This window comes from Schistocerca nitens, chromosome 1 (assembly GCF_023898315.1).
Source record: "Schistocerca nitens isolate TAMUIC-IGC-003100 chromosome 1, iqSchNite1.1, whole genome shotgun sequence".
Classification (NCBI taxonomy): Eukaryota; Metazoa; Arthropoda; class Insecta; order Orthoptera; family Acrididae; genus Schistocerca; species Schistocerca nitens.
Window position 1 is genome coordinate 305,102,336 of NC_064614.1, and position 17,240 is coordinate 305,119,575.

The window sequence follows — 17,240 nt, forward strand, 5'->3', positions numbered from 1 at the left end:
GATTCGATATTGAAATTCTCAACATCCAAGAGAAAGTAGAACCTCTGGTTGAAACTAAGATAGACGAAAAAGTTTTCGGTCTTAAAACTGAGATCGTAAACGAATGTCAACACGGAATATCACGGTTGGAAAAGGTAGTTTTAGAAACTGAAAGGGATTTAGATAAAAAAGTAACCGGATGTGTTCAAAACTGTGAACAAAATACTACGAAAATTCAAGGCAGAATTTTCGATCTGGAGAGCAAAATTAAAGATAGGCCTGGTGTTGTCTGTAATGGCACACCGATTACAAAGCTGTTAGAAGGCGAGGAACGCTTCGATCCAGCCAAGAAACATAACGGGTGGCATCCGTTAGATTTTATCAAAAATTGCGAGAGAGTATTTCCTGAGCACTTGTCTGATCAGGAAAAGATAAATGTTGTAATTAGCGCCTTAGCAGGTGATGCTAAGCGCTGGGGAATAAATTTAAATACCGAACGAATGACGTTCGAAGAATTTAGGCAGAGATTTACGGAAGAATATTGGTCCGAACAAAAGCAGGATCATTTATGGCGCGAATTTATCATGGCCAAGCTTCATGATAACAGGGGCAGAAATTCTTTGAAAGATTTCTGCGAGCATTGGTACCCAAAATTGACACACTTAAGAGGTAGAAGATCAGATTCAGAAATTATCTGGGAGCTATACAAAAAGCTTCCAGAAGATTCAAAGAGATACGTAGGAAGCAATCATCGTAGCTTCCAAGCATTTCTAGAAAGGGTCGAAGACGAAGACCATTGGCGCGAAAGTCGTGCCAATTATCAAAATTTTGGTCATAGTAATAATCGTAATAATGACGAACGAAATGACGGCGATGGATTTCGCGTCAATATAATACAAAGAGGAAGAGGCAGAGGAAATTATTCAGGTCGTGGTAGAGAGTATACCGCGCAAAATAATAACGACGCGGGAAACTAATTTCCGCGAACGTTGTGGGCCAAACGGAAGCGGACAATACATACCGGCCCCGATTTGAAAAAAGATACTGGACCGACCGTAATGTAATGAGACAGGCTAGGGACAGGAATGGAACGCCGCGGCGTGTGGTGACGAAACAAGCGTCAGCTGCGAGCCAGAATGAGTCATTTCTGCCGCACAGAACGCTACAGGTTAACAGGCGAGTGGAGTATCAGAGGGCAACGGCCCAGCCTAGCAGAACATCTGTTAAGAAAGAAGCCGCTAGAAATACGGCAGCAGTAGATACGAATATAGCCGTCAGAGCTAATGAAAACTTTACGAGTAATAATTCCGTGACAAAGGAAACGATAAAGGCAACTGTGAATACACAGAGAGATGCGGTTAGCAGTGTTTGCAATGAAATTAAAGGCGAGGATGAATTAGCAGAAGTAACTGAAAGCGTGTGCAGATCGATGATCTGTACAAGGGCCTAAAGCAATGTGAGTGGGAGGATTTTAAGGAGTATGAGGCGAAGAAGGTAGTTAATAGGAAAGGAAATGATAGGGACGTCGATAAGGTGACGTGGCCCGAATTGGAAGAGGAGAGAATAAATAGCGCCGCGCAAAGTACGCGTGCCGCCAATAGGATGCAGATTAAGGATAGGAAGGATTTGGAGGATGAAATCCTCAGCATTGACGAAGAAATAACTTCTGCTAACAGTCAGCCAATGGTACAAGCTGCTACCGAGAGGCACCGTGGAGAAGGGGCAGATGATTACCTGAAAGTAATCAAAGTCCACGAGGATTACACCGAATATGAAGTCACAGTGGAAGTGAATAAAGCTGAGGATGAGGCCGTATTGCCAAAAGAGGAGATTGAATTGAAATCCAAGCCTGACGACAATACAGAGGAGGAACTTAGTGCCTGTCTCAGAAAAGCTTTTATGTTAGAACCTGAATGCGATCCGGAATGGTCGGATTCCGACGATAGTTCAGATAATGAAAGGTACGCAAATACAGACGAAAATGAATGTACTAAATTTCCCTATTGTTCAAAAGTAGCATACTTAAGTGAATCTGGTGCTGAGGAAGATAGTAGTGATGACTCTAGTGAAGATGAATTTGCAGGTGTAAACGAAAGTGAATATACTTTTACTGAAAGAGGGTATGAGAAAATTAGTGACATTTTTCCAAAGAAAGATACAGTAAATAGAAGTGGGCAAAAACCGAATGAATTATTCAGTAATGTAAAACAGGGGCATAATTTGCAGGAACCTCCAGATGATTCTATACTGGGACACGCCTTAATAAACGTTTTGAAGGAGTGTGAATTACAGGAACAAAAAGAACCACCTGAAAAAATGATAGCAGAACAGGAAATGTTGTACCTTGCTAAAGACTTTGAAATTTCAAAACCTAAAAAGCCACCTGATGAAACGAAACGTTGGCAAGATCTGAATGGCTTAGTGAAAGATGTAGAAAATAGGAGGCCTAAAAAGCCACCAGACTTAAGTGACTGTTTTATGAACCCTAAAAGACTGCCTTGTTAATAAAGCGACTGGGGGCAGGATACTGTATTTGTATATATTATTAGTATTATGCATGACTTTATTATTACTGTATCTCAGTGTTACCTGAAAATGAATTATTGTTTTGTTGATTTAGAGTCTGGGGCAGATTTATATCAGATTATGAGAATGTCATGAACACATTACATCATGAAACTACAGGATTTCCACCGGAAGAAATTTTGTTAGACAGAAGTAGTAAAAGTTTAATTGAAGAAAAACTAGAGTTTCCACCTTGTACAAGTTTGGGATTGGATCAAAAGAAAGAATTGGTGATAAAAAGGGCAAAGCAAAAAGCTGAATCTAGATCTAAAAGACACAATAAAAATTTAAAAGTTTCAAAATTTAAAATTGGAGATTATGTTCTTTTAAAAACCCACGAAAAGTCTAGTGAACTAAACCATGAAATTTCAAAATTTAAATATATTTATAATGGACCATATATAATACAGAATATTCCACACGACAATGCTTACTACCTGATCTACCCAAAATCCAAAAGACCTTTAGGTGTGAGAAATATTGTGGACCTGAAACTGTATGTTCCTAGAAATGAGTGAGATAAGAATAATCAGAAAGCGACTGGCAATAAATGTGCTGTATCTTATGCTGAACCCAAGTTATTCTAAATGTAACTAATCTTTGTAAATGTCTGTATACCCTTGAAAGTGTGCTAATGTAGTTATGTGAGTTTCAGATTACCAATTGTACTGTAACTGTAAAAATATATGGAGAAAGGGACTGAAATGAAAGGATAAATGCTATCAGCCAGATAAAAGATGGGACTGTCAAAAATGAAAATGGGCAGTGTATGAACCATGATATGAAGGACTGCCAAATACCAATGAGGGCAGATAAATAGTCGATGGAAAATTGTAAATATGATCCAGGAGATGTGATAATATGAAGTGAAAAGGACTGCCCAAATCCGCACAATAGGCAGCAAATATGTGTAGTTAATTTTTTTGAATATATGTGTGTGTATTTTGTTTAGTAAGTAAGGAAATGGACTGCTATTCAAAGCAAGCAGCGACAAATTATCTTATAGTGTGTACAAAATATGCAATTGTTTTTGTAGTTAAATGTTTGTATTCCAAAATTTAAATTATTTCTTTGAGAAAATTAGAAGAATTAATTAAATTACTATTTTAGTAATGTTATGATGAGAAGTTGGACTGTGCAAAAGGCACTTGAGTAAATGATAAATAATTATTCTTGAAGTGTTAAAAGAGTGTAAACTTATATACAGGGAGTAGAAGGACATATGTAGTGTAAACCTTTTGGACATTTAAGTAAAGATTCAGAACCACTGTATAATTGTAAGATTAAGTGTTCCCATAAAATTTGGACTTAAGCAAAATTTTCTGGAAACAGGGGCATGTGTAACGACAACTGTACATATAATAATTTTTTTCTTTATGAATTTCTCTAAATTAGTGTGAAAAATGGTTGATTTAATTTCTTGCTCTTTTCGTGATGTTAAAGAAACTGTGAGTAACTTTTGAAATGAATATTATTAATTATGTTAGATTTCAAATGATGTGATAATCAAAAGAAAGTGTACTTAATGTTAAAACTATTGTAAAATGTGGAAATTGTAATTTAAACACTTGGTCCATACGTAGGTAATGCATTAGGATATGTGTAGTAGAAAACCTGTGGTGAATACCCTACCTGTAGGGGAGCGGGAAAAGGTGGAGGCAGGCGAGCGCGGGAAAACGCACACTGGGCGCGGTTCGGCACAACGGGCTCAGTAGTCAGTCGGAGGCGAGCATCAGTAAGAGTCGGAGTTGTGAATCGGTCAGAGGAACACGTACTGTACCGAGGAGGCTACCCAGGAAAAGTGGATTCCATTGAGCCTCGGATGAACCGATTCCGACGACTACTTGGCATGGCTATATTCTGAGGCACAAAATTGGAAAGATAACGACGCTAAGAAGATGGAAAGTGCCGATGTAGTGTGAGCCTTAGCCGTGCTTGTATGTGCGCCGTGCTGCCCGCTATCTCGCTGCCCACTAACCGCCGCACCGACTTGCACAGGTCAAACATTTATTTCATCTTTAGAAGTGTATCTGTGTGGACCAGTGTCGAAAATGTTTCTAACTGTTCAATAATAACGTGACTTTTACCAGAATTGCCTTAGCCATGACTTATCCTGATCACTGACCTAGACAGGATCCTTACCTCGTATTGTGCAACCTGAGTATCCTGAACTGAAAGTTTATAATTAGTGTAAATGAGAATTATCAGCAGTCAAACTTTTGCTATAAAGAAATTTAAAAGTTCTGTGAATTATTGCAAATGTTGGTAAAAGGACAAAAGTATGACTAAACTGAAAGAGTGTTTTTTGAATTGAGTTAGCGATGCTATTTAATTAACTTGAGACAGAACTAATGACAGTTAAATTATTCAGAAGTAAGACAAAAGAGTAGTTATCCATTGATTGATAAATTTGAGTGTTAATTTGCCTTTTAGTACTTAACAGTTTCAGTATAACGACCATAACAGTTTCAGCCCCCCCCCCCTCTTCTCTAATTCATTCTTTCAAACCTTGAAATGTGCTGATCATATTTGACCAGTAAATTTAAGTCCTTTATTGAACCTAAGTGTATTAGTGTTGTTTTCCCAATTTCAATAGTGACATTGTATGTGTGTTTTCAAAACTGTGCACTCTAGGAAAATCTATGCCCAATTTCAGTCTGATCAATATACGAAATGCAGTTCATAATAATCATTGCTGTGTGGTGTTGTGTGAATTTAGCTCGTCCAAATTAGTACAAAAAGAGAAAGCTTTAGTTCAGTGGATTTTTCCGGGTCCAAACTTTGCCATATAACGCATCATTACTACGTGTTACTATGCTTGTACATGCACCCACTTGTACAAGGAAAAGCTCACTCATTGCCTAAGTAGGCTGGCGACCGAATCATTAATTATAGGTAGCATCTACTGTGTATACTTCTTGTCCATGCGAACGAGCGATTATACTTTACATATGCTTGATGAATCACTGTGGTTATTGACTGATTACAAGTCCGATCTTGCTTCTATTAGGTACACGCGGTCAATTTATGTACTAAAATCCTTGGTTATAAGGTGAAGACCGTGAACTTATTACAGTACAGGCTTTATACAGCTAACGCACGTTCGTTTAAGGGCGGGAGCGTTACAAGCTGATTGTTGAATGTAACAAATATACATGTTTTCGTACCATAGCACATGGGGGCTCGAGCTAACTATTCAATGTAAACTAACTTTTTTTTATCAAAAATCGGCGAACAGCACAAACACCAACTATATAAATATTTTCATTATTTTCAGCTAATTTTTACAGTGCATAGTGCCCAGTTCCATTGTATCTGTAACACAATTCTGAAGACTGCACTGTGGACATCTGATCTGCTTCATGGTATTCGAGGATACTAGCATTCTACACATGTCATGTTTCTGTGGCATTACAGTGTTGACTTCGTGAAGAGACTACACACAGTTTCCAATAAAAATACAGACATGACAATAATTCAGTCTAAAATACTAATTTACATTATCTTCATATCATGTGAATATTCAGACCAGGATGTACTCCTTTCATATGTGGACAGCACAAATCCAGACGGTGAGGTAAATCCAGTTGGTGAGGTAACGCTGCTACTCACTTGTAGTGATTGCCCACATTTTGTCTTCCATCTTCCACTCTTCCCAACTAAATTCAATGTTTGGATGCTTAGGAATTTGATGCAAAGTTGTACATTTCTAATGTTTGGCTATTTTTGTGGTCAGTTCTTGAATGTGAACTATGAACTAGTTGGGCATTCACCCAAAACTTCCATCCGTCTTAGACATCGATCTCTTGTAGAATCTTAGAACATATTCTGAGACTTCTGAGGTCTTCAGTCGCCTAGAACTTAAAACTAATTAAACCTAACTAATCTAAGAACATCACACACATCCATGCCCGAGGCAGGATTCGAACCTGCGACCGTAGCGGTCACACAGTTCCAGACTGAAGCGCCTAGAACTGCACGGCCACACCGGCCAGCTATTCTGAGATCAAACAAAATAAGGTTTATTAAAAGGAATGACCTCCTCCATGCAAACCAACATGGATTCAAAACATTTTGTATACACCAAACTCAATATTTTCCAAGCTATGGATCAAGTGAGTCAGTTAGATATAGTATTTATCGACTTCTGAAAAGCATTGGCCTCAGTAACACACCTATGCTTATTGACAAAGGTATGATCATATGGGATATCAAGCGAATTTTGTGACTGGATTGAGGATTTCTTACCAGGGAAGACATAGAGCCATTAACTTCCAACAGAAAGTGTTCCGGGGTTTTTGCTGTTCATTTTGTTATTGTTTGGCTGACAATAATAATAGTAACCTTACACTTTTTGTAGATGATACAGTCATCTAGATGAAGTACCATTCGAAAAAAGCAGCACAAATATTGAGTCAGATTTAAAATTTAAAATTGTGCACTTGGTGGGTAACTTGGAAAATGAAATCAATCTAGAAATTAGACTGCTTACAAAATACTCATGTGAAATGACACGATATACTGTTAAAGTGTGTGGGACCTGTACAAAACAGGGCATACAGGTTCAAATTGCAATGACACAGAATTATTTCATAGAACTAACATGAAACTTGGCATTACGTACTTATGGTGCCGTACAATGTGTGTACTTCCTGCATTCAGTCTCCACCTCTCTCTATGCCCCCAGTTACAAACTTGTGAAAAAACTGCATACCTAAAACTGTAATATTGTGGGCGCAATTCCAGCTGCTGGAGACGGAGCCACACTTGCAGATCACTCTTACGAAGCTGTTCACCAAGGCGTGCCATCATACCACTTATACCACATTCTGCTTCATCAAGGGATTTGATGAAGAAGTCTCTTATTTCTCCCATTAAATTTGTGAAGCAGAAAAAGCAGTCTGCTTCTGCAAATTCTGTAAAGAAACAAGAGTGTCAATCTTTACTTTCAGTATCACTGAAACAATAATTACTGAAATCAAATACTAGTGAGTAAATTATAAAATAAAAGCAAGGCAATTCATACTCTGTTGGACACAAATAAGTTCCTGAGTCACATCACAAATGAGGCCCTCAAAAATGGAATAAAAGGCATCCACAAATATCCTTATTGAAAAATGAAATGTTTTAACTTTCTCAAACACTCTAAATACAATATTCCAATGCAATTTAAAAAAGGAAGATTAGCAATTTTACTCCTAACTTAAGTGACAAGCAATGTGTCTCCTATGCATACGAAGCACTGTCAGAGAATACAGACAACCTCCAACAGCAATGGGCAGGATGATTACTGCATGTAAATGTAAAAAAGCATTCATCACTTCAATTTTGCTGTTGGTGTGCCATAGTTCACTAGTGTGGATTATGTACAAAACTCAGAGATTATACATGAACAACAATAAGACCCAAAAAAGTAGAATGTATAATTAGAGCATGAGCACTGAAGATGTGAACTAACAGAAAGGGGAAATACTACAGCATCTACCATTTTTATTCACATTTAAAAATCTGGAACTGTATCTAAAAACACTTACAAAATATGATTCTTTAATTTTTCCTGGGGTATTTGATGATAAAATGGTCCATGGATGTACTGCCAGTCTAGAGTGTCCAAGGGACAAATTATTTCGGTGATCAGACATGTTGCCGTCAACAGTGCACAGACGAACTGAACTCCTGAGCGTGCATGCCCAACTTACATCCTTTCCCAACGCAAGCCATTCCTCTACAGTCCACAAACGAGGGCATATGTTGTTGGCAGTCATGGAGACACTTGCATCAGCATCTGTGGTAGCATCATTGTAGTTGCTCTGTCCACCCTGGATTCCATCCAGAATCTTAGAGAGTGCCCTGAGATTGTTATCTTACCTGCTGAAAAGGCAATGCAACTATTGTTCTCTTCCATGAGACCGTACTGAGAAGATGCAGGGTTACCACTCCTACAGGAAGATCAGTGCTCAATCAAGCAAGAAGGTGGAGAACATGATCAGGTCACTTCTCAAGGAATCACAGTTACCAGAAGGGGTAATCAAGAAATTGTCACTACAAGGGCCTGTGCCACCAAGACTTTATGCACTCCCCTAGGTCCACAAAGATGGGGTGCCATTACGCCCCATTGTGAGCAACATCAGAGCTCCTATACACCTGCTGACAAAATGCCTGAGAGAGATAGTAAGTTCTTTTATGTGGGTAAATGCCCACATCACATTCACAATTTTATGGATACTATGAAATGCCTCAACAACTTTGGGCTGAAGGACTCATTCAATGTTTCATTTTTCGCCAGAATGCCTCTATGTCAGTCACTAGAACTTGTTGGTCAGAAAATTGACAAGAAGGCCACTGACCTTTTCAGGCACATCCTAAGCTCCACGTATTTTCTATTTAATGGAGAACTACGAGCAAATGGAGTGAGTCCCTACAGGCTGCCCACTCTTGCCAGTGCAGAAGGGTGAGGGCTGATCATCATCAACGCATGGAAAGAGCCGTTGGAGACAATAATGAGAAAGTGGGATACACTCACAGTTCAAAAACAAAAAAAGAATACTTACCAAACATTAACAAAAATAGTTACTGGCCACTGACATAGAGCAAGGTGTAAATCTCTGCATAAATTCTGCTTTTAATTACCTTAAAAGTAAAATTTTTATGCAATAATTGCCAGCATATTGTTTAAGTGGCAAAAGCTGAAGCCGGCACAAACGCTGTCAAAAATCTTATACTGAATTTAGCATTGTATGAAGTCAGCTCCACTTGAGTTTGGTCTGGGACACATTATGTAACATTAATGACGTGGTGGTGGTGGTGGTGGTGGTGGTGGTGGTAATTTGATTTTGTGTGCCACTAGGTCTGCCATTGCTTGAATTGAAGACTAGGAATTTCGAAATTATGCCATATCATGAGTGAGTTTTGTATGACATGTAGCTTAAAACTCAGCAACAAAAAACACAGAAAATATGCCACAAACTGTGGCAACAATCGTAAAAACCATGTTGTGCAACATAGTAAATAAGGTGTTATGAAATTATTCACAGAAAACAATATCTAGAACCAAACAGTACACATGAAATAACATTTTATGTTGTTTATAAATACACTATTTCTGCATGTTTTAGAATGCAAGAACCCACTGGTGATGGTGATATTACCACGGAAACTAATCTGGGAACAAATAAATAACAAAAGTGTTTTGCATCAAGGCTGACCCATGATCCCATTAGTTGGGTAATGACAATGTAAGCAAAAGAGTGACACTTTACATCTACATCTACATTTATACTTTTTTACAAGCTGTGCAGTCTAAAGCATTTAGCTGCTTCAAATAACTGATAATTAATGACATCTTCCTCATTATTTAAGATAATTGCTAAATAGTCAACTACATGGAAAAGAATGTTATTTTCAGCCAACAAGAACAACATCTGCAAGGGACAATAATAACTTTTTGAAAATATAATGTAATTCAACAGATTAAAACTCTAGTACCCAAGTGACAGCAGGACAAAACATATATTAAAGTTAAGGGAACATACAAGCTTCCAGTGGCTCCTTCTTCTAACAGAAGGTGTGAAGAGGAAGGAAGAGGGACGAAGGAAAATGAGACTTATCAGAAGGGATGAGATGGAAAGATTGATCCTATTACACTGTATATCGAGCAGTATGTATGTCAGAGAAACCAGAATGATTCAGTCTTTCCTACTCATTCCATCCAGTAAATCTCCTCTGACCCTGGGTTCTGGGTGACTTTTCCGAATTCTCCCTGTTTCCTAAACCTCACCAGTCCTTTAGTTCATCCCTCTTCCTTTCCCTCAACCGATCCATCGGAAGGAGGAACCACTGGCTGTGAAAGCTTGCACACTTCCTTAACCTTCACACGTTTTCTCCTCCCAGCCCATGGTGGGTATATCTTTTATCAGTTCAATTACGTTATAAACTGAGTGGTATGTATATCAGATTGACATCAACTTGGTGTTTAGTACAAGTAATTAATTTACCCAACTTGTAGCTCCCTGTACAATGCATCCAACAGAGCAATTCTAGTAAAGAAGTAGGGAAGATTTTTGACAGACCATGAATGCTGCTTAAATTGGCATCGCTTTTAGATTAGAACTGTGAAAGCAAGAAACTGACATCTCTGTTGGAATTTGCTGTGCAACATTAGGAGATTGTTAACCTAGAACTGTGAGCATTTAATTTAATGAAGAATGATAGAAAAATCCGGTTTATCTATGAATGTTTTTTTATTTATTTATTATCTTTTTTTGCTTACAGTCACCAACTGGTGACTTCTGCAAACGTCATAGCATTTTTATACAATTTTTGTACAAACAGTAGGAATTTGCAATTCACATGTACAAGAAGATACTTACGGGTGATGCACTTGGCATTATTTGGTACAGTACTTCATAATGCAACATACAGTTGTTACGTACACTACTGGCCATTAAAATTGCTACACCATGAAGATGATGTGCTACAGACGCGAAATTTAACCGACAGGAAGTAGATGCTGTGATATGCAAATGATTAGCTTTTCAGAGCATTCACACAATGTTGGCGCCGGTGGTGACACCTACAACATGCTGACATGAGGAAAGTTTCCAGCCGATTTCTCATACACAAACAGCAGTTGACCGGCATTGCCTGGTGAAACATTGTCGTGATGCCTTGTGTAAGGAGGAGAAATGCGTACCATCACATTTCCGACTTTGATAAAGGTCGGATTGTAGCCAATCGCGATTGCAGTTTATCGAATCACGACATTGCTGCTCGAGTTGGTCGAGGTCCAATGACTGTTAGCAAAATATGGAATCAGTGGATTCAGGAGGGTAATACGGAACGCTGTGCTGGGTCCCAACGGCCTCGACTCACTAGCAGTTGAGATGACAGGCATCTTATCTGCATGGCTGTAACGGATCGTGCAGCCATGTCTCGATCCCTGAGTCAATACATGGGGGCGTTTGCAAGACAAAAACCATCTGCACGAACAGATCAACGACGTTTGCAGCAGCATGGACTATCAGCTCGGAGACCATGGCTGCGGTTACCCTTGACACTGCATCACAGACAGGAGCGCCTGCGATGGTGTACTTAACGATGAACCTGGGTGCACAAATGGCAAAACGGCATTTTTTCGGATGAATCCAGGTTCTGTTTACAGCATCATGATGGCCGCATCTGTGTTTGGTGACATCGCAGTGAACGCACATTGGAAGCATGTATTCGTCATCACCATACTGGCGTATCACCCGGCGTGATGGTATGGGGTGCCATTGGTTACACATCTCGGTCACCTCTTGTTTGCATTGATGGCACTTTGAACAGTGGACGTTACATTTCAGGTGTGTTACGACCCGTGGCTCTACCTTCATTCGATCCCTGCGAAACCCTATGTTTCAGCAGGATAATGCACGACTGCATGTTTCAGGTTCTGTACAGGCCTTTCTGGATACAGAAAATGTTCGACTACTGTCCTGGCCAGCACATTCTCCAGATCTCACACCAATTGAAAACGTCTGGTCAATGGTGGCCGAGCAACTGGCTCATCACAATATGCCAGTCACTACTCTTGATGAACTGTGGTATCGTGCTGAAGCTGCATGGGCAGCTGTACCTGTACACGCCTTCCAAGCTCTGTTTGACTCAATGCCCAGGCGTATCATGGCGTTATTACGGCCAGTGGTGGTTGTTCTGAGTACTGATTTCTCAGGGCCTATGGACCCAAATTACGTGAAAATGTAACCACATGCCAGTTCTAGTACAATATATTTGTCCAATGAATACCCATTTATCATCTGCATTTCTTCTTGGTGTAGCAATTTTAATGGCCAGTAGTGTAGTATAGGTATTTGAATTTACAGCATGCTGTTACAAAAATAATATATATTACAATCACCTCAGAATAGTAAATCATATAGATAGAAGAGTTAGGCCTACATTTAAGAATAGCTGCATTTTAATATCAGTATTGATTCAGTGAGTACAAACATTTGTGTGTTAGGAATGATTTTAATTCCCTTTTGAATACTTTACCTCTGTGGCATCTTATAGCACTTGGCAGTTTGTTAAACCATATCTGGCCATTTATCCAAGAACTATGATCTGTTGACTTTAGTTTAGTTCTGTTTATGAAGAAGCAATCTTTTTGTCTTGTGTTATGGGTACACACATCAGAGCACTTAGCTTCTTTATTTTTATGGTCCACAAAGAATGTTATTAATTTGTACAGATACAAGGAGTATACTGCTGACATTTATGTTGTACAAAGGTTTCTCTACATGAATCTCTGTATCCTAGTCGCTGCATGGTCCTGATTCCTCTTTTCTGCAGTGTTACGATTCTGTTCAAGTGTGTATCAGCAGCACATCCCCATACCTCTATTCCATAATTAATATATGCAAATATTGTCCCATAATAAGCAGTTTTTAATGTTTGTTCAAAGACTAATTTTGATAGTTTGCTAATTAAGAGCAGTGAACTGCTGATTTTATCGCATACAAAACTGATATGTTCTACCCATCTAAGATTTTTGTCTAAGTATATCCCCAAAGATTTACATTTGTCAGTGTCTACTTTTTTTATGCCATTTATATTATCAATACAGGTTTGGTATGAATTACCAAGTTTAAATGGTAATAGCTGGGATTTGCTAATACTGACTTTTAGACCTTGATCATGGAAGTAAGTAGTTATTTGACTTAAGCCATCAGTTGCAGCCAATGTCAAGTCATTAGTTTGTTTGGCAAAAGAACAAAAGCAAGGTATTATCTGCATAACTTACTAGTTGGGAGTACAGAGGTGCCTCTGAATCATTAATGTTCACCGGGAAAAGGAAAGGGCTCAATACAGAGCCCTGAGGTACACCTTGTTTCACTGTTTCATAGCTGGATTGGAATGTTTGATCTGACCATTAATTTCATAACTCAGCCTTGTACACTGCTTACGATTGGTTTGATAAGTGATCAGTAGTTGTATGGATGTGGCATTTATATTGTAATTTTCCAGTTTGCTTAGTAGTAGCTCATGGTTCACTGAGTCAAATGCTTTAGTAAGGTCTAGAAATATCCCTGATGCCTGCATTCCCTCATCCAGAGCATCATACACCTTGTGGAGAAATTCGGTAATTGCCGTAATGGTACTGTGATGCTTTCTGAAGCCATGCTGTGTTTCTGCTAGTAAATTATTCTTTGTGAAATAATCAATAAGTTGTGTCAACAAAACAATTTCAAATATTTTACTGAAAAATGGGTTAGTGATATGGGCCTGAAGTTTGATAGCTCTTCTTTCAATCCTTTTTTATGCACATTTTTAACTGTACTTTTCTTCAATATATTTGGAAATGTGTGCTCCCTGATACTACTGTCGATCATATGGGTAATTATTCCAACTAATTCCTTATTGCATTTTTTAATTATAATACTACTCAGTCCATCCCATTCAGATGAGGTTTTATTCTTTAAGTTATTTATTATTTTTCCTATTTCCTCCACACTCACTTCCTTAAATTCAAAAGCAGTTTCCAGCCTAGGGTAAGGCTTTACAATCTGAGTCAGAGCTGTGTTATTAACTGGATTCACAGCTGAAAATATAAAATATTCATTAAATATATTGCAAATTTTATCTGGATCATTAATATGGTTTCCTTCATGATGGATTCTGTCAATCTGAGCATCTAACTTAGGGGTGGCTTTGCAATATCTATTTATTATATTCCATGAAGTCTTCCTTATATTTGATGACTGAGCTATTTCCTTATGTAGGATCTGTTTTCTTAAATTTGAGAGCTGTTCCTGAAATTGTTTTTTAGCTTGATTATACTTATCCTTAAATACGTGCAGTTTAGTTGACTTATGTAGCACACTTAGATCCTCGATATTTTGCCTGAGTTTAATCATGTAAGCTGGAAGAGTCAGTCTGGTGTTTTTTACATTTTGGTTGTGAGTCACTACTTTCTTAATTTCTTTCACTAGGCAGCAAAAATTAAAATATTGTAAAATAATATCATAAAAGTTGGCCCATTTGTACTTGGGCCCTTTTTGCTCAAGAACTAGTGCTCATCCTCAGATTATAGTTTACCTTTAAATGCATTACTGTTTTTCTCTTTAACCATCCTTTTATGTTCTACAACCTGAGTCCTTTCTTGTGTACTTGTGTCTTCAGAGTCTACAAACTGACATTTGTGGTTTGAATAGTGGAAGTCCACATTCCAGCATCTAATACTATCTTTTACCTCTTTACTTAGTATTATGTAGTCTATTCTACTAGAAGTAGTCTATTCTACTAGAAGTAGACTGAGTTACTCTTGTATCTGAACTTACTGCACTCATGAGATTATAGGAGTTAAGGGTATCTATTAGCCTGCTGTTATGGTTATTGCAAAATGTTGCCTCTATATTCAAGTCGCCAAGTATTGTTACCTCGTTTGGGTCACGGTGTCCCACTATTCTACTAAAAATATCTATGAAATGCCCTACCTCTGATTTTGGTGGACAATAAATCCCAATAATTTTCTGTTTCATCGTGCCCTTTCCGCAACCTTTGATATGGAGTTTAACGCCTGTCACTTCAGTCAAGCCTTCATTATTATACAGATCTAGATGGTTTAATTTACTTACTTAGAGCTGCTCTCTAACAAATACTGCTACACCTCCACGTTAAAGATGCTGTCTATAGTAGCTATTTCCTAGGAAATAGCCAACTAGTTTAAAGTAAATAATTTCCTCAGATTTTAGTCCATGCTCGTTTCACACAACTACATGAGGTGAATGACAATTAACAAAAGTCTGCAAAACATTGAGCTTATTTCTAAGATATTGTATATTTATCTAAAAACAAAGATGATGTAACTTACCAAACGAAAGCATTGGCATGTTGATAGACACACAAACAAACACAAACACACACACAAAATTCAAGCTTTCATAACCAACAGTTTCTTCATCAGGAAAGAGGGAAGGAGAGGGAAAGACGAAAGGAAGTGGGTTTTAAGGGAGAGGGTAAGGAGTCATTCCAATCCCGGGAGCGGAAAGACTTACCTTAGGGGGAAAAAAGGACGGGTATACACTCGCACACACACGCATATCCATCCACACATATACAGACACAAGCAGACATATTTGAAGACAAAGAGTTTGGGCAGAGATGTCAGTCGAGGCGGAAGTGCAGAGGCAAAGATGATGTTGAATGACAGGTGAGGTATGAGTGGTGGCAACTTGAAATTAGCGGAGATTGAGACCTGGTGGGTAACGGGAAGAGAGGATATATTGAAGGGCAAGTTCCCATCTCCGGAGTTCTGAAAGGTTGGTGTTAGTGGGAAGTATCCAGATAACCCGGACGGTGTAACACTGTGCCAAGATGTGCTGGCCATGCACCAAGGCATGTTTAGCCACAGGGTGATCCTCATTACCAACAAACACTATCTTCCTGTGTCCATTCATGAGAATGGACAGTTTGTTGCTGGTCATCCCACATAGAAAGCTTCACAGTGTAGGCAGGTCAGTTGGTAAATCAAATGTGTGCTTTCACACATGGCTCTGCCTTTGATCGTGTACACCTTCCGGGTTACAGGACTGGAGTAGGTGGTGGTGGGAGGGTGCATGGGACAGGTTTTACACCGGGGCGGTTACAAGGGTAGGAGCCAGAGGGTAGGGAAGGTGGTTTGGGGATTTCATAGGGATGAACCAAGAGGTTACGAAGGTTAGGTGGACGGCGGAAAGACACTCTGGGTGGAGTGGGGAGGATTTCATGAAGGATGGATCTCATTTCAGGGCAGGATTTGAGGAAGTCATATCCCTGCTGGAGAGCAACATTCGGAGGCTGATCCAGTCCCGGAAAGTATCTTGTCACAAGTGGGGCACTTTTGGGGTTCTTCTGTGGGAGGTTCTGGGTTTGAGGGGGTGAGGAAGTGGCTCTGGTTATTTGCTTCTGTACCAGGTTGAGAAGGTAGTTGCGGGATGCGAAAGCTGTTTTCAGGTGGTTGGTGTAATGGTCCAGGGATTCAGGACTGGAGCAGATTCGTTCGCCACGAAAACCTAGGCTCTAGGGAAGGGACCGTTTGATATGGAATGGATGGCAGCTGTCATAACGGAGGTACTGTTGCTTGTTGGTGGGTTTGATGTGGATGGATGTGTGAAGTTGGCCATTGGACAGATGGAGGTCAACGTCAAGGAAAGTGGCATGGGATTTGGAGTAGGACCAGGTGAATCTGATGGAACCAAAGGAGTTGAGGTTGGAGAGGAAATTCTGGAGTTCTTCTTCACTGTGAGTCCAGATCATGAAGATGTCATCAATAAATCTGTACCAAACTTTGGGTTAGCAGGCCTGGGTAACCAAGAAGGCTTCCTCTAAGCGACCCATAAGTAGGTTGGCGTACAAGGGGGCCATCCTGGTACCCATGGCTGTTCCCTTTAATTGTTGGTATGTCTGGCCTTCGAAAGTAAAGAAGTTGTGAGTCAGGACGAGGCTGGCTAAGGTAATGAGGAAAGAGGTTTTAAGTAGGGTGGCAGGTGATCGGCGTGAAAGGAAGTGCTCCATCGCAGCAAGGCCCTGGACGTGCGGAATATTTGTGTATAAGGAAGTGGCATCAATGGTTACAAGGATGGTTTCCAGGTGTAACAGAAACTTTCTCGAACACCTGGAATCCTTACCAAATCTGTTACCTCCAGAAACCATCCTTGTAACCATTGATGACACTTCCT

General features: G+C 39.3%; 1 protein-coding gene across 3 annotated transcripts in view; it reads right to left on the reverse strand.

Moving 5' to 3' along the window:
• Positions 1-17,240, reverse strand: part of LOC126248427 (TBC1 domain family member 13) — a 249,466-nt gene that overhangs the window by 116,209 nt on the left and 116,017 nt on the right. For all 3 annotated transcript variants that reach the window (XR_007545487.1, XM_049949412.1, XM_049949398.1), the window contains one exon: positions 7,259-7,460. Coding sequence is in view for 2 of the 3 variants with exons in the window: in XM_049949412.1 (XP_049805369.1) it covers positions 7,259-7,460 (202 nt within the window). In the remaining variant the exon portion in view is untranslated. The remainder of the gene's footprint in view (positions 1-7,258; positions 7,461-17,240) is intronic.